At 40.6% G+C, this 19,524-nt stretch overlaps 2 protein-coding genes across 3 annotated transcripts in view; both read left to right on the forward strand.

Annotated features, from left to right (window-relative positions):
• Positions 1–5,972, forward strand: part of vclb (vinculin b) — a 29,850-nt gene extending 23,878 nt beyond the window's left edge. The window contains exons 13-21 of the mRNA XM_015004511.2: positions 459–587; positions 668–817; positions 945–1,053; positions 1,841–2,143; positions 2,238–2,362; positions 2,447–2,632; positions 3,368–3,571; positions 3,672–3,776; positions 4,522–5,972. Coding sequence (XP_014859997.1) covers positions 459–587; positions 668–817; positions 945–1,053; positions 1,841–2,143; positions 2,238–2,362; positions 2,447–2,632; positions 3,368–3,571; positions 3,672–3,776; positions 4,522–4,668 — 1,458 coding nt within the window. The 3' untranslated portion in view covers positions 4,669–5,972. The remainder of the gene's footprint in view (positions 1–458; positions 588–667; positions 818–944; positions 1,054–1,840; positions 2,144–2,237; positions 2,363–2,446; positions 2,633–3,367; positions 3,572–3,671; positions 3,777–4,521) is intronic.
• Positions 5,973–7,348: 1,376 nt separating this feature from the next.
• Positions 7,349–19,524, forward strand: part of LOC106928326 (adenosine kinase-like) — a 165,708-nt gene continuing 153,532 nt past the window's right edge. Inside the window, exons 1-3 of one of the 2 annotated variants that reach the window (XM_015004500.2) lie at positions 7,349–7,566; positions 9,711–9,785; positions 9,887–9,940. In XM_015004500.2, the coding sequence (XP_014859986.2) occupies positions 7,514–7,566; positions 9,711–9,785; positions 9,887–9,940 (182 nt within the window). In that variant the 5' untranslated portion in view covers positions 7,349–7,513. Of the gene's footprint in view, positions 9,085–9,710; positions 9,786–9,886; positions 9,941–19,524 lie in introns of both variants that reach the window. The other variant, XM_015004502.2, reaches the window with a different exon arrangement.

The raw sequence follows: 19,524 nt of genomic DNA on the forward strand, positions 1-19,524 counted from the left end.
GAAATTTTAGGCTTGAAATGAGTTGTGTTTTTCTTTTTTTTTTAGAAATTTTAATTGGACCTTACAAAATACTGTAATTTCAGTGGCATAGATGTTAAAATATATATTGATACTTTTTGGTTCATAAAGTAAAAACTAGTGCTTTCTCATACTTGCTCTGGAAATGTTTCATGTCACTTTTCAGTTCTGCTTGATTCTTTAAGGTAACAAGAAGAACAAGTTGACCAAACTAATGCTAAAATTCTAATTTTTAAGAAAAATGTCCAAATATTTCTTCATAATATCTGAAAAAAATGTCTAAAAATGTCTGTTAAATATAACCCAGTTTTGCAAACTGGGCTATATTTAAATATGTTTTATATTACTTTATAAAAACTAAGAAATCGCGTGTTTTAAAATCAACAAAGATTTCATGAGGTTGCTAGTTTGCTGGTAATATGTGTTCATCCTTCTCTCAGGACCTGAAAGGAAAGATGCAGGAGGCAATGACTCAGGAAGTGTCTGACATCTTCAGTGACACCACCACCCCCATCAAGCTGCTGGCAGTGGCCGCTACGGCGCCCCTCGACGCTCCCAACAGAGACGAGGTCACTGGGACATTAATCGGCAGAGTGCTGTATTCTTTCTGTCAGTACTTTTGGGTCCCAACTTTACTCTGAATGTGTAGGTCTTTGAGGACAGAGCCGCCAACTTCGAGAACCACGCCAACCGACTCGGCGCCACGGCCGAGAAGGCGGCCGCAGTCGGCACTGCGAACAAGAGTACAGTGGAGGGAATCCAGGCTGCCGTCAAGTCAACCAGAGACCTAACACCACAAGTAGGTCAAGGCTGAGTGGTTTTCTGTTCTGGTTTGACCTCCTCCCTGAAACAAAAGCCACAGAAACGGTTCAAGAGTTTCTCGCATCTGTTCGTTATAATTAGTTCATTGGGTTTTTTTTTTTTAGGTGGTGTCCGCTGCTCGCATTCTGCTGAGAAACCCTGGCAACCAAGCAGCATATGAACATTTTGAGACCATGAAGAATCAGTGGATTGACAATGTGGAAAAGATGACTGGTAAGTTGGAAAAGTATTCACACCCCTGGACTTTTCCCACATTTTGTCACATTACAACTAGAAGCTTTTCTGAGTTTTGTTGGAACTCTGTAATAGAGAAAAAAGGGAAAACAATACATCACTGTGTAAATAAAAAAACTGAAAGGTGTGGTGTATTCAGCTGTTCTTTGTTGGACCACATTTCACCTCAGTTAAAGCTGCAGGTGTTTCAGTACATCTCTACCAGCTTTGCACATCGAGTGAAATTGAATCTTTGGTGTAAAACACTCCACTGCTGTGCCAACTGTATGTTTACTGGTGTTTTCTTTCAACACTTTCAGAAATTTGAGATTATTAGATTGTCTGACTAACTTTTGTCTTGATAGATTCTCCCACCTGAGTTGTGGAGTTCTGCAAGTCCTCCAGAGTTACAATAGGCCTCCTAATCATTAAGGTTCTCAAGCAAACCTTTGGAGCTTTCACAGAACACTTTTACTTTTTACTATTGGTGAATTTGGTGACTTCTGGGAAACTTTTTTCACTGGATTTTATTTAGGGGAGTCAAAGTAACAAAGGTCTTTATAAAACTGCCTGCCAAACTTTTCAGGTTGTTTTTCTATTTGAAAACTGTGTAGCATTTTCCTTCCATTTCACAATTGTGTGCTACCCTGCGGTGATTTATCACACAAAATCCCCAAGAGGTGTAATTTGTGGTTGCTAGGAAATGTGCAAAATGTTTTAGTGGTATTTATAGTTTTCAATTTAAACAAATCTTCAAGCTACTGATTGGTCTTCTGTGCTTTACCAGTTTTGGTCGATGAGGCCATCGATACCAAATCTCTGCTGGACGCCTCTGAAGACGCCATAAAGAAGGACTTGGATAAATGCCGCGTTGCCATGACCAATCACCAGCCTCAGATGCTGGTGGCCGGCGCTACCAGCATCGCCCGACGAGCCAACCGCATCCTTCTGGTGGCAAAACGGGAGGTGGAGAACTCCGAAGATCCAAAGTTCAGAGAAATGGTGAAAGCTGCATCAGATGAACTGAGCCAGACGATTTCTCCCATGGTGATGAATGCAAAGGCTGTGGCTGGAAATATCCAGGATCCAAGTAAGTCACGAATGCTGAGAAAGATTTCTTTTTGGGTTGTATTTGGAACCTGTGATGAGTAAAAATATGTTGTTTTTTTTATTTTATTTTACAGATCTTCAGAAGGGATTTTTGGATTCGGGTTATAAGATTCTTGGAGCTGTAGCAAAGGTTAGGGAGGCCTTCCAGCCTCAAGAGCCAGACTTCCCACCACCGCCTCCGGAGCTGGATCAACTCAACGTAAGAACATAAACGTCCACGACTTAGAACCCAAGCGTCCAAAAGCTTGTGTGCCTTACCTGTCAAATTACTTTACCTGTACAGCTCAATGATGAAGCAGCACCGCCCAAGCCTCCTCTTCCAGAGGGAGAAGTTCCTCCACCCAGACCTCCTCCTCCTGAGGAGAAAGACGAGGAGTTCCCAGAGCACAAAGCTGGAGAGAAAGTCAATGAGCCCATGATGGTGGCTGCCAGGCAGCTTCACGACGAAGCCCGCAAATGGTCCAGCAAAGTAAGAGCTCACTAAAACAAAGTTTACAGCACAGATCAATGTGCAACCTGGTCATTATCAGCATTTTTTACATTTTTTTTAATGTATGTGCAATTGAAAGTTGCACCAAATTGGACTTGTTAGTACCTGGAGGAAACGACATGCATTAGCTCAGTCTCTTGTCCAAGAATTCAAACAAGAGTTAGTTTTTTAACTGTTATAATGGCTTCTACCTCGTGCATTGAAAACATAACATTAGAACGTGAAATGCAAGTTATCTGTGGCCTGTTAATCTGCCAACTATCATTTGCACAGCAGGAAATCTCATTGTCATTGCCACACCTTCATTGAACTGCGTCAAGGGAATCTCTTTCTAAAGCATTAGGTCCAGAGGAGGAGATTTGAAAAACTCTGAAAAACCTAATAATGTATTAACCTAAGATTGTTCCATTGTGGTTACAAATTGCATAGACATCTGTAACTGTTGTGGATTCCTAAATGAAGTTTGCAGAGAAGGACATTGTGTTCAGCTGCTGATTCTCTGAAAAAGAAGAGAAAAGAACCTCTGGTTGTGAAAATAAAAAGAATTCAAGTCACTATAAAGTTAGAGAAAGCTTGTAACATTCAGATTTTGGAATATTCAACCAATAAGAATTGTTTAGCAACCATCAATGGATCTCTCCATCATGTCAGTTTTCTGGGGTAGAGGGAACAAATACGCTTTCAGGCACCTGCTGATTCTGTTGTTCCTCACAGGGAAACGACATCATCGGCGCTGCCAAGCGAATGGCCCTGCTCATGGCAGAGATGTCCCGTTTGGTGCGTGGAGGCAGCGGAAACAAACGCGCCCTGATCCAGTGCGCCAAGGACATCGCCAAAGCCTCTGACGAAGTCACGCGGCTGGCGAAGGAAGTGGCCAAGCAGTGTACCGACAAACGAATCCGGACCAACCTGCTCCAGGTCCGTAAAAGAAACCATTTAAGTTACAAACTGATAATGTTTTAATTTAAAAAAAAAAAAAAAAAAGTGTATATTTTTTGACACTTTGACCTCATTTCAGGTGTGTGAGCGCATTCCCACCATCAGCACTCAGCTCAAAATCCTGTCCACTGTCAAGGCCACCATGTTGGGCCGTACCAACATCAGTGAGGAGGAGTCTGAGCAGGTGACAACATTTATCGACTTCCTAATATTATCTTAACATAGTTATGGTCCTCATGCAGTCTCGAAAAGTATGGAGTTTGTTTCTTATGTCTAGATCAATATGGAAAACAAAAGTGCTTATTTATTTATCCTTTTTTTTTTCTCCATCTCTTTATCTGGTTAACCATCCAACCATCTAGATGTTAATCCATCAATTCAACCACCCGTTTATTTATCCTATCAAATTGTCTCTGTCCATCCGCCTGTGCATCCTTCACTATGTCCCTCCTGTCATCCATCTTTTTTTCTTAAATCATCAGTTTTTCCATTTGTCAATTCATCTTTTAATCCATCAGTTTATCCATCCATGTCGCCCATTTGTTTATTAATAAGTATTTGTCAATTCATTCATTGGTCCACTCATCTATTTATCAATCCAAATCTCCCTCCATTATCTCTCCATTCATCCATCTCTCCACCCATTTCTCCATTTTCCTTAAATCTATTACCCCTGTCCATTTAACTTCTTTGAGCATTCATTCAATTTTCATCTATATTCATCTTTACAATCCGTGGTGGTTACAGATTTGATGTGTAAAATCTCTGTTTGAAAATCTGAAGCATGTCCATAGTGATAATTAAAACTGACTAATATTAGGTAGTGATGTGTGGAATCAACTGGAATCAAATGTTTCGGGAATCTTTTGCAAAGGCATCACTTAAACCCTCCCTCATCGTTGAATCTCTTTTTATTCTTTGTGCTTCAGGCGACTGAAATGTTGGTCCACAACGCCCAGAATCTGATGCAGTCTGTGAAGGAGACTGTCAGAGAGGCGGAGGCGGCCTCCATTAAGATCCGGACAGATGCAGGTTTCACCCTCCACTGGGTCAGAAAGACCCCCTGGTACCAGTAAGAGACGAGCCATCAGTCCTCTGCTTGGTGCTGGTTCTGCCCAGCTGTTCACGGGGACGATGAATGGACAGACATATGCTTCATCAAAGCAGCGATTACACTGCCCCACGTCTATATATGGGCAAAGTTTCTCCCTCATATGTCCTGTCTGTAGCGGTTGCTGTTCTGATATAATACAAAAGGTGGGACTATTAGCTTGAAATATATTTTGGGGGTTATGATAAAGACTTCTTGAAATATGCATATTTATATATTGATCAGAGGTTAGATTTCATATCATGCGAGGGTAATTATGTGTGGAGGTTCCGAGATTCAGGCCACATTAAGTTAAACTGAATTACAAAACATTTTTTATATCTTTATACTGAATATTTTATTATCACAATTGCTTCTGCTTTGCTTGGATAAGCACATAAACTTAAGGAGTTGTTACAAGTACAGCAGAGGTATTTGCTCAGTGCAGATGGAATATAAGTTGCGTTGTTTCCGTTTGAGATTCTGCACTTCATGAAGCGAAAGAGAAATGCTGATATTTGTTTCATTTTGTGTTGTAGAAGTCTAGAGTTCTGCCAAAGATGTTTCAGCCACACTATTTAATCCATAATTCACATTTGAGTTGAAAATTTAGGGAACAAGTTTCTGATTTGACTCATTCAAATCATTCTAGATTGCATTAAGATGACATCTATTAAACAGCCTTGTGCTACTTTATGTAGCCTAAAAGCCATTTGTTTACTATTCCTAGCATGCTATGAGAGTTTGAATAAAACCTCCTGCTTTTGTTTTCGGGACACATGTTCACTTCTTTTTGTGTGTGTGCACAATTCTTGAAAGAAATGTAAATTTATATAGCACAGAATGAGCAACACTTCATTATAAAGCACAGTAACTGCAGCTGTTAATCTAAGTTGTCTTGATACACTAAACAGAACTGATCACCTTTTGTGGTAATTCTGTATTAGATACTTTAAAACATCTGAAGGTTTTTTTTTTCCTTGTTTTTTGTGGAAGTTTACTTTAGACGTCTAACAAACTGATGTGCCTTGTTTTGCGATTAATATTTTCATTTTCAGATGTTTCGTGTTGTTTGTACTAGCTGTCAGTGTCAATTTGTTCAGAACACTTATTGTACAGGATTCTTCTTTAAAGCCGTTTTCAAGTACTCACGAAATACTCTATGCAAACCACGTTTCCCCTCAACAAAAAAAAAAAATTATGCAACTTGGTTGGGATATAATGGGTCTAAAAGATAATTTTGGTTTAGCATTGTTCACAATTTTGTAATAAAGCATTTTATAACACTCAGATTGTTTTTTTTTTGTTGTTGTTTTTTTGATCAGTAGAAAAGAATGTAGTCTTTTTGCTCTGATGCTATCAAGTCAGTCAACCAAAGCAGCTCAACACAGGAGCGCAAACAATTTCTTCCTGATTTACAACCCACCTCTGCGTTTACTGTCTGTTCCCTGGGAGACATAATTATTGCATGGCTGAGTTTTAAGACTGAGACAGTCGGCTCAGAAAACGCAATAATTCAATGAGAATAGATGTAGTGAAGGGTTTAAAGACTTACCCAACAAACATTAAGCTTAGTAGATAAAGGCTACCCATGTTCTAACCATCACAGAATCAAAGATGCATTTATGAATAGGCTTCCGAAACTTTTCGTTCCAATATAGACGGAACAACCAAAGAACATCCTCTAAAGGATAACCATATGGAAACCTCTAAAGGTTTCCATATGGTTAACCACAACTTTCACAATGTAACCTTCAGGAAACCATTTCTAAAGGTTGTCTGTTGGTTAGTTTTAACATTCAAAATGTAACTTTTGGTGAACTGTTGGTAAACCTCTAAATATTCTCTTATAATGTTCCACTTTCTCAAAGCAGTAGTGGCCAGAGGGCCCGGTGGGCCCGATTGGATAGCAGCCTCGTTTCCGTCAATCTGCCCTAGAGGCTGCAGTGTTGCTTACATCCATCAATTGTGTGTTTAAGAGGGTGAATGACTGTTGTTTAAAGAGCTTTCTAGTCTCTAGACTTGATAAAAGTGCTATACTAGTGCAGGTAATTTACTATTCAAATAGTGTTAACTGCATCAAAGAGTGTTATTCTTGGTTCCTAAAGTTAGCCACCACTACACCCTATGCAAACATTGATGGTGCAACCTTCTAAGGTCTAAAAGGAACTATTCTCAGACTACTTTCAGTATTGACTGTATGATCTCCAGGAAGCATTCTGTCATGGTTTCCTAAAGGAAACTACAGATTTCACCACATAACCATATCAAAGATTTCTTTCTCAAGCTTTACGTTGCAACCTTCAGGGGATATTTTGCAAAGGATGCTGGGTAAAACATTGACAGTACGACTGTAGGGAACGTTTTCTGTAAAAACTTTAATAGTTTGAATATGCTTGAAACATTCCCTGAAGGTCTGCAGCAACTTTAATAGTGATTATGAGTAGTTACTTTTTAAATAGTTCAAATAAAGAAAAACAATGCATGTAGAAGTTTTGCTTGTGAATCCATACTCTCAGCACCGTTAAATGTTAAAACGTTTCATCATCAGCTTGGAATAGGCAACCTTTGAAGGGGAACTTGATGTAATTCAACCAGAGGGAAAGAACCACCATAACTTTGACTCTCCGTAAAGTGAGTAAGCACAATGATTCCTAACAACAAATAAACTCGGTTTTCCCCCTGTTTATTTTTCATGCGGTCGAACAATTTGTTCTTTATCGTCTGATGAGGAGGAAGCGGTAGCTTCCTGCTACTCTTCCCTGCCAGAGAGGAAAAGAGGCTGTAGAGATTCATCATCAACAACGTAAGCGTTGAACACGTGAAGAGAGATGTCTAAGGAAGAAACAGCCGCGTCGACTTCGACGATGAAGACGGCGTTGAGGTAAAAAAAACTATTAAAATAAACAAAAACGGGGTTGTTTTTTGTGAAGCGAAGTGATGCGCCGAGCTCCGCGCAGCTAGCCGCTGCTGCTAGCCGTTAATTGCAGCTAGCGTCTCTGGTGTTGTGTTAACTGACAGCTGGAGCTGCGGGGAGAAGGCGCTTCAAGCCCGCATTTTCCTCCTCTGTACCCCGCTCTCATTTAGACTCTTTATATACTCCGCTTATTGGGTCATGACGAAACAAATCACGGCTAGCAGACTGCCGTGATTTCATGGTTTCACAACATGACTGGAACACGAAAAAAAAAAAAAATGTCGCTGCATACATCCAACCTCTAACTGTCCTTTAAAGAAGAGAGTTTTTAATGAGAACGAATCAGGAAGAACGAAGTATGTTATTTTGACAAAGATAAATTGTTGACAGTGTTAAACAAGCCAGAAATAAACTTATTGGTTTAGTAAGAAGTTAAGGCAGTGTTTGAATCACATTTTGTTTATGATAAAAATAACCAGTAGCGTTTATATTTAACGGCAAAACAATAATATTCGGAATGACTATTTAACTGTTAGCATTAAAGAAATATTACATGAATATAAACAAACGATGAGCTTGTTGGATTGTTTACAAATGAAACAAATCAATGAAGTGAACCATGCGGCGTTCAATTGGCCTGGGAAAGCAAGATATCAGCCGTAAACTCTTCTCTAAGGTTTCCATTAAACACTGCTGAGTGTAAGTCATTAAGTATTTCAGAATAGTGTAAAGAATAATTGTTTTATAAAATATATTATTATTATTATTATTATTATCGGGTGTTTTGTAATTTTGCGGGATAACCTTTTAATGGGAGCTACTAATACACTTAAACTAGTTTTAGGTGGAGATGTACAGATCAGGCTTTTCCTGGCTGACAACTGTTTCTGTGTGTTTTTTTTTTTTTTAAGGTATAACCTGCACGGATTTTGACCAATAATGCATACACAAGAAAATAAATGTTTCTTCTTTGATGAAGGTATATGGGTTATAAATACAACAGAAAATGAAAATCCCCGTTTATCCATCGCGTATGCCCCAAGCCATCTGGTTCTGATTAAACTTGTGCATTTATAAACCAAAAGCGGTGAAACTATGAATTAACATATCTTGATTTATAGCTTTTAAATTCTTTATTAATTGACATATGACGAGTTAATGGCTATGCATAAATTATATCGTATATCTTAAAATAATATTGGCTAATGTAACAGGGCTGACCATGTTACATGGCAAGTTCTCGTTTTCTTCATTGACCTCAAATGCAGCACTGAAAGCCCTACAATATTTGCCCTATGTGTAGCCAATCACATGCCTAGAAAGTCACCAAAGACCAGCCCACTCTTTGGACCAACATTAGGGTTGGTCCAAAGTGGAGCGCTAGTTCCTGGACTCAGAAAGCACGTTGGTTTTGTCAGAGAGGGGGGAAAACTGTTGATCATTTAATCTTCTGGAGGAATTTTCTGACATCATGCCAACACCAAGGTGAGATCCAAACCAGGAAATACTCTGCAAAGGGCAGTTGAGCTGTTAAGATTGATGTTTTGAGGAAATGCTTTTACTCTACCACCTGTGTTTTGCTTAGTTTAATTGAAAAATATTGTTTGGAGAGATATCGTGTATGTTCACCAAGACAAACCGCTTCTGAAAGTATAATTAGTCATCTTTGTAAGTCCTGAACAGACATTTCCTGTCGTTGTGTTGCTTATTTAAAGTGACCTTATTTTAGTTGAGCTGTTATAAAATTTCCTGTCAGGAGCAGACTTTGCCCACTATATCTTATTGCTGTGAATTTGTAGATACAATTGTTGTGCAAGCAAAAAAAAAAAAAAAAAAAATCACAAACTAAAATACATAACATACATGTGCATGTTTTGGTAACTAGAAATCCACACATGTTGCTGACGTAACGATGGCAGAGTCAATCTCGGTAAAGCAGTAAAACAGGGGTGCGCGCCTTGACTGAAATTTCTGTTGTTTAAGACAACAAATCCCAACCAGATGATTTCCTGTTTCACAGCGTAGCACCGATTGCTCGTTTCCTCCACTCTCTCCTAGCCTCTATGTGGGAGTCTGCAGAATACAATATGTTTTTGTTCCCTCCTTCATAGTGAAAACATGCTGTTTGGGATGGGAAATCCCTTGTTGGACATCTCAGCCGTGGTGGACAAAGATTTCCTTGACAAGTGAGTGTCAGTAGTTGCTTTGATTTTACTTACAAGTTACCTAAAACTCACAAACACAATAAGGTTATTGACCATCCTTTTCCCCTTTTTCTTTGTGAAAGGTTTGGACTGAAACCAAACGACCAGATCTTGGCTGAAGACAAACACAAAGCCTTGTGAGTCACACACACCGGCAGAACCACATGGTCTTTCTGTAGCGTAACGTATCTTGCTAAAATTACGGCAAACCAAATAAGGGTTACACTCGTCATTCATACCCCACTAACAGCATCTTCGCACTGTTTGCTGCGCTCAGAATAGCCTGGTTATAAATTCACCATGGTGCAACTGAGCTTTGAGGCTTGGCACTACCTAATATTTTGAAGTCCGACACTACAATCACCTCGGTATAAATTGTATAGGATTAAACAAGGTTTGGATTTTAATGTGTGTGTTTTGTGCCATGCTTAATTCATGGAAACGGTTTTCCAAAGCATGTCTGCTCCCCTTCCAGACCCGCATTTTTAGCATTCCAGGCAGATGTAGAGTAACTTCATGAGCTTCCTCAAAACCATACCCGCATTTTCCTGAGTGCAGATCGTCACACTCTTTGAAACGGAGGGTAAACAAGAACTACACGAACAAACTCGGAGATCTGATTTTCAGCTGACCTTATGTTAGCCTCTGTCTTCTATTTGAAAGAGTACAGATGATTTCTTTTTCTTTAAAAGATGAATTCTCCTTCAAAATCTTCAAAACAAAAGAGTACCATCCGTAAGTAGGAAGATGGTCCATCTTTGAAGTTTTGGAGAAATTACAGCAATGTCGTAACATTGATAACTGGATTTCTGTAACGTCGTTTAAAGTTTTCAAAAAGCCTAGTTTTATTAATGGTAACTTTGGGTTTTAAATGCACCTAATTTTTGTATATGAGGTTTTATATTACATGCCAACTCAGTCTTTACTTCTTCCGTTGGTTAAGTTATGCTTAAGCAAATACAACTGAGAGCTTTACATAGAAGAGTGTTCAATAATATAGTTGGGGTTGAAAATATTGATATCAAATAATTGGCTGAAAGCTTATGTCTTTAATTGTTATTGGGCTTACTTTACAGTATAAAAATATATTTGAACTAGGTGACCATGACATGAAAGTATGGGGAGTAAGAATGTGTGTCCTTGTGAATTTCCCTCTGGGATTTATAAAGTATATTAATTAACTCATTCATTAATTTTTATGAACAGTCCAGCTGAAATGTATTAAATATTTACCCGCTCCTGGGTTATGGTCCCAGGGTTGTTAACTGGGATATTTAGATAACAAATAAATAATGGTAACCATGGTTACATAGTTGGTACGCACGTAACCATTTCCATCAGTGTGTTTGCAACTAAAATGTTGAAAAGGTCTTGAGAAATCTATTAAAGTTTACCCATGATGACATTCTGCTTTATGCATTACCTTGGTAGTGAGAAACCTTTTTATTGCGGTTCACCTTTTGCACTGAGAGGAAGCAGGGTTACTTTCAAACGACTCTGTTTCTTGGAATGCTGTTGCTCTTGGCAGCTTCGTTTCTTCGTGTGTTCAGTACTTATATTCTGCGTCAATCCATTTTACTACCCTATTCAAATTGCACATTATAAAGTGTTTTTTTTTTTTTTTTACTTGTCTGTTAAGATTGCTTGAGTTGTTGTCTAGTGTAAGCTACATGCCTAATTAGAAGTGCATTTAAGGAGAAGAAGAACTAAATGTGTTCAGTACTTACTTTCTGGTGGTATTTCTCAAATGTTTGATTTATGTCTTTTTTTTTTTTTTTTTTTTTACAAGCTTTATTTATCACATTTTACTCGTCTTGTAAAGTAAAACTGCCAGTATAAAATGTGCCTCCGGCACACTTGCTAGAGTGCAACAGATGAATCTTTTTCTTTCACTGAGCAAGTGTCAAATGTCCCTTCTGAGAACATTCCTACCCCACAGCTGCACATTTGTATATCAGTTAAATGTGAGAACCCCAGCCTTAACGACGGCGCATATGTGGCATTAGCAATAGCACACAAACCTCAGCGCTCTTCATAATTATAGGCAGCCGTGGTATAGATATGTAAAAATCCTTAAAAAACAAATCCGTCTTTTCTTTCATCTGGGAAAATAGAAAAAGATTCTAACAAAAAATAAATGTAATTGAAGCATTTCTTAATTTTTAGCTTGGTCACAGTGTCTGATTTTTTTTTTTTTATTATTATTATTTTATTTGTGGGCTGTAACATTCTGTTTCCCTGGGATTTAAGTATAAATATTACGCTGCTTGGAGCCCTATTTGTCTTGACATGATACTAGGGAAATTCACCATGTCTCTAGTCTGAGCAACAATTGGAAAGTCAAAACAGTTGGAACAACGATACAAAAAAACTCCCAAAACTTTAAAGGTCTCTTTTTAGAGTTAAATTAAGGAGGTCACCATGTCAGTTTTTAGACTGCTAAGTTACAACTGATAAGTTACAACCAGCTCCCATCAGGTTGTTTACACTAAGAACACTTGTCCATTTCGCCTCCTGAACTGCCACTTTTTCTTAGCTTATCAAGTTTTATTCACATATTTTTGACCAAGTTTTTCACATTCGTGTGACTCTGTTCGCTATATAGATGCATCCAATAGCCTCGATTTTTGTACCAAGTAATTGAAAACTTCATCCTTCTTGTGAGAGTTTACCAGCAGCTGTGGTATACTTTTTCTCTGAAGTGATAGTGAGCCATTTCTCTTGGCAATTTTGCTACAAACACATTTGTTTTGGTCGTGTTTATCTACAATGCCCTGCGGTGTGCCCCATCTCCTAGATTTGATTCACTTGAAGCGGACCGAGACCTATGTTTTTAGGCAGATGAGAGTCTTACTTCCCTTATCCGCACCAGTAGATTGCACATTCATACCTTCCCAAAGAAACTAGATATCTGTGGCTGTATATTTAGGGTTGTTCTGCTGGAAAATGAACCTTCACCTCGGTCTCCCGTCTTTTTGCCCTACTCTGCATTTACCTCCATCCATCTTTTGGTCAATTTTGACCAGTTTCCTTGAAACTACCACCGTGTTTCAAGGAGACGGTGTCTTCAGGGTGACCTGGAGTGGTTTTTGGTTGCATGGTGTGTTTCATTTTGCCCAAACATTTCAGTTTTGGATTTGACCAGAGCGTCTTCTTCCATCTGTTCCCTTTAGCCCAGTGAACTGCTGCTTTTTCTTTTTGTAATAACCGGAGTTGCAGAGTGCCAGGCTTACTTCGTGGCCACATGGGAACGTCGTGTTCTAAAACAGGAAAGTTTTTAACCGTTTTTGCCCGACAGAGATAGTGGTTGTAATGTGACAAAATGTGAAAAAAAAAGGGATCTAAAAAAAAAAAAGGCAAATAAATACTTTTGCAAGACCCTGTATACGGTCCGTGGACATATCAGTACATCAGAGCTACAAAAGGCTACCTTGTCAGGTCTTGTTACTCCACAAAAGGACACACGTGACCTTGGGCAGCAGAGGCGGCACAAAGCAGCATCATCAGCAGTGTTGTTCTCCTTCAGCACAAAGGCTGCGGTGTTATCTTTAGCCCCACAGACACTGTTCTCTGTACATTCTGCACAAGGTCAGGGCAGGATTAACAAGCAGCTTTGGTGGTTAATTCCTGTCACAATACATTTCAGTGCATATCCTCACCAATTCAACACACAGGAGCGCTCACTCTCATCTCTGTCAGGTTACATCACTGGAAACGTGCGGTGTTTTTTTTCCTTTTTATGTAGATTCTTGGATAAAACCCAGAGCGTTCACTCTTTGGCTGCTTGATAAATGAAACTAAGTGTTAACATTATGTAATCCACAAAGTAGCTCATCTCAGAAAGATGAACTGCAAACGTTATCCTGACAAATAGGTTAATTACAGGAAAAAAAAGAAGCTCTCAATAGGCTTACAACTTCTCTCAACTCACGCTATTGTTGCACAACTGAATCTGGTGTAGCACGATTCACAAGCTTCCCCCTCCCCTCTGCCCCTCTTTCTTCCCATCACCCTGGTGGGAGAGAGATCATTGGATGCAGTGCACTGTGGCCGTTCCTGAATTCAATTATCTAGTCGCAGCAGAGCCCATATAATCCTGTTGTGGCTGAGAAATTGCCTGCTATACAGTAGAAAGCGTCTACGTCCCTGTTGGTACTGGCTGGGGAGTTGGTGCTTTATTTTTTCTTTTTCTTCTTCTTCTTCTTCTTTTTCTTGTGTTTGTGTTCAGAGTAAGCCCCGGCAGCTGTGTAGGCTTTTGTGTTTTGACAGCTGATTAATCGTCTGCAAAAAGTGCTGCTTTTACTTTGTTCTCGGGGATCACAAGCATATATGTATGTATATAATTTTGAGTTTTCTATTGATGAATGAAAATAAATAGCTATATGCATCATTTGCATTGCAGCAACTTGTTTGGTTTTTATCTCCATTATTAAAAGTTTTGCTTGCGGCAACTAAAGCTGGGAAAGCAACTTGGACTTCCTTAGCACCTCAGCAGACTGATTGCCTCCATGCAACACTCCATTGATGCAGTAATTCATGCATGCCCTGACCAAGTGTTGAGTTAATACTCTGTGCGGCACATTGACATTTCTCTGTTTAAAAATTTTTTTTTTTTGGTTTGGTCCCATGTAATATTCAAATTTTCAGAAAAAGCAGAAATTGGATTCTGTGTCACAAATGTATGCAATAAACAAGTCTACTGGCAAACTTTTTAATCATATCCCATTTCATTTTGATGCAGCAGCAACTCCGTCTGCCTCTCATACCATACTGCTTACATTATTTACATTATCTTGTTTTAGTAGCTGCGTCGGCCGTGCTCTGTCTTTTCTTTTTCTCTAGACAGTATCTCCCTTGTGGTTTCCAAGCTGCCCTTATAGGGCATCTCCTTTTCAGCAGATGCTGGTTTTTTCAAAGTAGGTTTTGAGCTCGAGGTCGGAAACCAGCTCAACCAAAGCGCTGCGTGTGACTTCCTCCACTTGTGAGAACCCCGCTTTTTCAGACGGATATTGTCAGATGCGATCGTGTAACTTGTTTTGGGTTGGCGTATTTCATGCAAACAGCAAGTCACCACCCTTGACTTAATTGTTTATCAAGGATTTTTACTCTGTAGTTAGTTAATTATTTTTGTTTTAATTGTGGAGCTAACTCATCAGAAAATTCTCAAGTGTCTCATTCAATTTTATTTTTGCATATTATTTTCCCAAGATTTTTAACGTGCTGACGGTTTCCATGAATCAAACAAAAAGTAACTATTAGAGACTTTTGTGTGAAGGCTTCAGAGGTGGAGAAACTGGTCAGAGTTGATAGGAAGATGGATTGATTGGCCTTTTCTGATCCAAAGTGGAAGAACAACTGTTGGAGGCCGTACTGTACTTGAGATGCAGCCAGATCTGCAGCTTCTACAAGTTTTGTTTGATTACTTTTGCACAGTGCAAAGTATTGCACTACTTATCAGAGCAGAGTATAAAATTTACTTTATTATTTGTTAAAGCAGTGCCAAAAAGGCCAAAATTGCACAAATATGAGAAGGTAAACAGGCGAAATGACCAGCATCTGTTAATATATTTCAGGAAAGGATTTTCCCCTGACAAAGTTTCGATTTTATGTGAAACTGTCATTGTTTTCGCTTTTTCATTTAATGTGAACGTACGTCTCCTGTGGCGCTGCTGACCATTTTCGACCTTCCACTTGCATACTTATTGCATGCACATTGTGTCTCCAGCAGGTGGCACCAGCTGCCTGCTGTTTCTACCTCCAGCTAGCTCTCCACAGGGAGCTACGTAATGAAAACGTTCCTGTTTCTGCTGTAAATCAGAGTGCAGGTAAATCAACTTTTTATTTCAGCGTGACTGTTTATCATAAGTAGTTCTGAACCAGCGGTATTTCATAATGTAGCATGGACCCAAGGCCCTCCTGGGATTGTTAGCCATGTCTTATTAGAGCTAATAATTATTAGTGTGTCAAATTAGTGAGTCATTGTTATAGTGATTGTATTTTCACCTCGAAGAGAAAGTGTTGGTGGGGGGGGGGGGGGGGTTCCTGAATATTGGTGCTGCTCAAACATTTGCTTTATGACTCCCTCTGTCCAATGATAATTAATTGTTTACTTTCTCATCTCGGGATGATGGCGTGACTCTTTTCAGAGGTTGTTTGCTCACAGCAATTAAGTTCATCAGTGCTCATCCTCTCTCCTCCTCCCTCTCTGTAATCCCCCCCTCCCTCCCCTCTCTGCACCTCCCCCCCTCCATCCTTTTCTCTGTTTCTCTGTGCTAAATGCAGATTAGCAGCGTCACAATCACATCCAGAATGAGAGTAAACTCCTCATTATGCCGTGTGACCCTCTGCTGCATGAATAATTCATCGCCGCAGCGTTAGTGGCTGGCTGTTATTAGCATTCCGGATGGCGAAGCAAAGAGGGAAGGGGGGGAGGGTGGCGGTGGGATGGGAAGGGGGGGAGGGAGAGGCGGTGCGGGGGCTCGTATCACTGACGGGGGCTGACTCAGGGGGATCAGCACTGGATTGAGACACACATCACACACACACATCATCACACGACACAGGAGATCAGTGGAGGTGCCTCTCCACTCAAACACCCCGCTGTATGTGTACATCTTACACACCCCTGCTGCTGCTGCTGCTGCTGCAGCTCAATCTGCTTACCGGCAAGGAAACAACAAAGGCCCTCTCTCACTGAGTACATGCTAAACACTCTTGGGTTTGCGTGTGTGTGTGCGTGGGTGTGTGTGTGATGGATTCTGGTCTGTAAACACACTTGACTCTACTGCCTCTTTCTTTATTTCTTGCGTTTTTAATAAATAACGAAGTGAATCTAGAGGACCGGGAACCCCCAGTGGAGCTATCCCGGCTTGTCATGAGAAGAAACACTCCACCTAGTGGGTGGGGGTGTGTGTGTGTGTGCAGACATGCAAGATTGCATGCAGAGGCTGCATGTGCCACTTCACTGGATGCACCGATGCTTGACTGAGTGTGTAGACACGCTATAACGCCACACTACCACAACCACCGCCACCTCTTATTTTCCAGATCTCTTGTTGTTTTACAGAGCGCTGATACAAACCTCTTCTTGTTCAGTGAAGGCCAAAGGTCACTAGCCTGCATCCATCAGCCCGCCTCCTTACCAAAGAGAAAGCAGAAATTAATCGCTCTCGACTGGTAATTGAGACATCAAAACCATGTTCAGCTGCCAGACGTGCCGCTCTCTTAATGTTTTATTGATAAGCGCGAATCTGACGATTTGGGGCATAAATCCAGCCTGGGAGAAATCTGCATCCTTGTAAATTATAAACAAGTCGTCTTAAAAAATTTTCAGGAAAATGAGGTAAATCTCCATGAACATGTTGTGGGGCTGGTTGATTTTTAAAAAAAATTTTCTTTCTTCTTCTTTTTCTTTCTTCTGCGTTTAAAGGTTGCCCGCTGCATCACGAGGGGGATGGCTGATGCAATCATAATTAAAGCTCGTCCTCGCCGGAGCTGCAGATGCCTCTGTTTGGTGGCTGGCAGCTGCCAGCAGGTGGTGCCAGAAGGAAACAGCACTAGTCAAAAGGGGGGATGTAACAAATGTAATCTACATCTTCCTTCTCATCCATCACCTCCTCAACTCCCCACCTTTTAAAGAGCGTTTTATAATTAAAATGGGGGGCCGTCTCAGCCGCTGAATATACGGCGCGTTCGCTTCAGAAAAGCATGCTCAGGGCTATTTTTAGTCATCTTTGATTCGCCCCCTCCCCCCTCTCCCCCCCCCCACCAGCCGCCACATTAATGGCAGCAGCTTTCATACATGTGAAGTAGTTCTTATATCATCTGTGCTGATCATTTCTTTACACCTTGCCTGTGCGGGGGTAGAGATCGGGAGGCCCGACTGGTGAGCAGCAACACTCCCAGTGTGTTTAAAGTTCACACAGGGCCATATGGTCCCCACAGCAGGGGGTGTTGGTGGAATTATTCACACGGAGCGCTCTGAATCACCCAGATCCTGGTATCAACCACCGAGATAAGGGGGAACGTCTCAAAGGCTTTGTGCTCCGGCTTCAAATCTCAATCCTCGAGAGAACGCCAGAAGCCCCCCCATCCTTCCTTACACACGCTCCCTCTTCCCACTCCTCTTCCCCCAGTGTGTCCCTCTTTCTCTCTTTCATATCCTCTATCTCTCACTCACACACACACACACGCACACGCGCACTACATCCACACGGCAGAGTGTGACAAACAACGCCACCCTCTGCAGCGTGAAGCCAAAAACCTGTGACATTTTAGAGGAAATAATATGAACTCATTCTCCGTGAGCAGATTTCACCCCCACCATCTAAATCCTTGAGCGCAGCCTAATTAAGTACAAACAGCAGTTCTCGGCTAATGCCAACAAATGGGCTGTTGCTGCTGCCGGATCGGCCGATTATTAAAGGGATGCACATTTGTTGTTTCTGCATTCTAATGCAATTACTCACCCATTATGACCATGTAATTGTGCAGCCATTAATTGTGCATCCAGTCTCTGTTACAGCGAAGCCGTTTTTTTTTTTTTTTTTTTTTTTTTCTCCTTTTGTCGCGGCAGGACTTTTTTTCGGCTCAAGGTTCCTAAATGCAGGTGCATCTCAATAAATTACAACATCACTGAATAGCTATTTTGTTTTTGTAATTTAATTCCAAGTGGAGCTAATTCATTACACGCAGAGGGATATATTTCAAGTTTTCTGTTATGACTAACAGCTAAGGGACTCTCAGTGTTTGCTTTTCAGACAGTTAAAATGCTGCGTACCACCATCGGAAAAGGATTTTTGATGCAGAAATGCCAACATGCTGAAACGTATGACCGTGCACTGCACAGTTTATCGACTCAGCACTTGGTCGGGGCTCCTTTTGCATGAATTACAAGTGGAAACAGTCAAACTGTGGCACAGATTGCTTTAATTTCAGCCCTTAGCTCATCTGCATTGTTTGCTCTAGTGTCCCGCATCTTCCTCCTGACAGCACTACAGAGATTCTCCATGGGGTTTTTGGTCAGGCTGGTTTGCTGGCTAATCAAACACAGGAACACCATGATCATTAAAGCAGGCACTGGTAGTTTTGGCAATGTGGAGAGGCGCCAAGTCCCGCTGGAAAATGAAATCGGCTTCTCCATAAAAGCTCATCAGGAGAGGGAAGCGGGAAGCGCTTTAAAAATTTCCTGGTACATGGTTTGAGTGACCTTTGACTTGATCAAACTCGAGTTAATCAACATCAGAAGTTGACAGGCCTCCCTGAATCATCACTGCCGGTGGAAACTTCTCGCTGGATCTCAAGCAGCCTGGTTTCTTTGTCTCTCCACTGTTCCTGTGGACTCTGGGATCTTGATTTCCAAATGAAATTAGAAATTTTCTTAAATCTGAAAGGAAGACTTTGGGCCTTTGAGCACTGCAGACCTTTTTCTCCTTAGCCTAGCTAAGATGATCCTGATATTTTCTCTCATTCAGAAGTGACTTAAACACCCAGTACAGACCTTGTGTTTCTTCCAAAACTCCAGAGTAGACTTTGCTTCACAAATCTTGCTATTTCACGTTCTACTAGTTTTTAGCCCCATCTAGCTAATGTGCTGTGCATTAGCTTTTGCTATAAACACTATGATGCAAACATGGGACTACTGTTCTGTTCAGTTTGTCTATGTCGATGTGTGTCTGCACCTATCAAATAAACTTAAATTAAATGAATGCAACAACATTTA

This window comes from Poecilia mexicana, unplaced genomic scaffold, assembly GCF_051168715.1.
Source record: "Poecilia mexicana isolate PSO_F unplaced genomic scaffold, ASM5116871v1 scaffold_19, whole genome shotgun sequence".
NCBI classification, from domain to species: domain Eukaryota; kingdom Metazoa; phylum Chordata; class Actinopteri; order Cyprinodontiformes; family Poeciliidae; genus Poecilia; species Poecilia mexicana.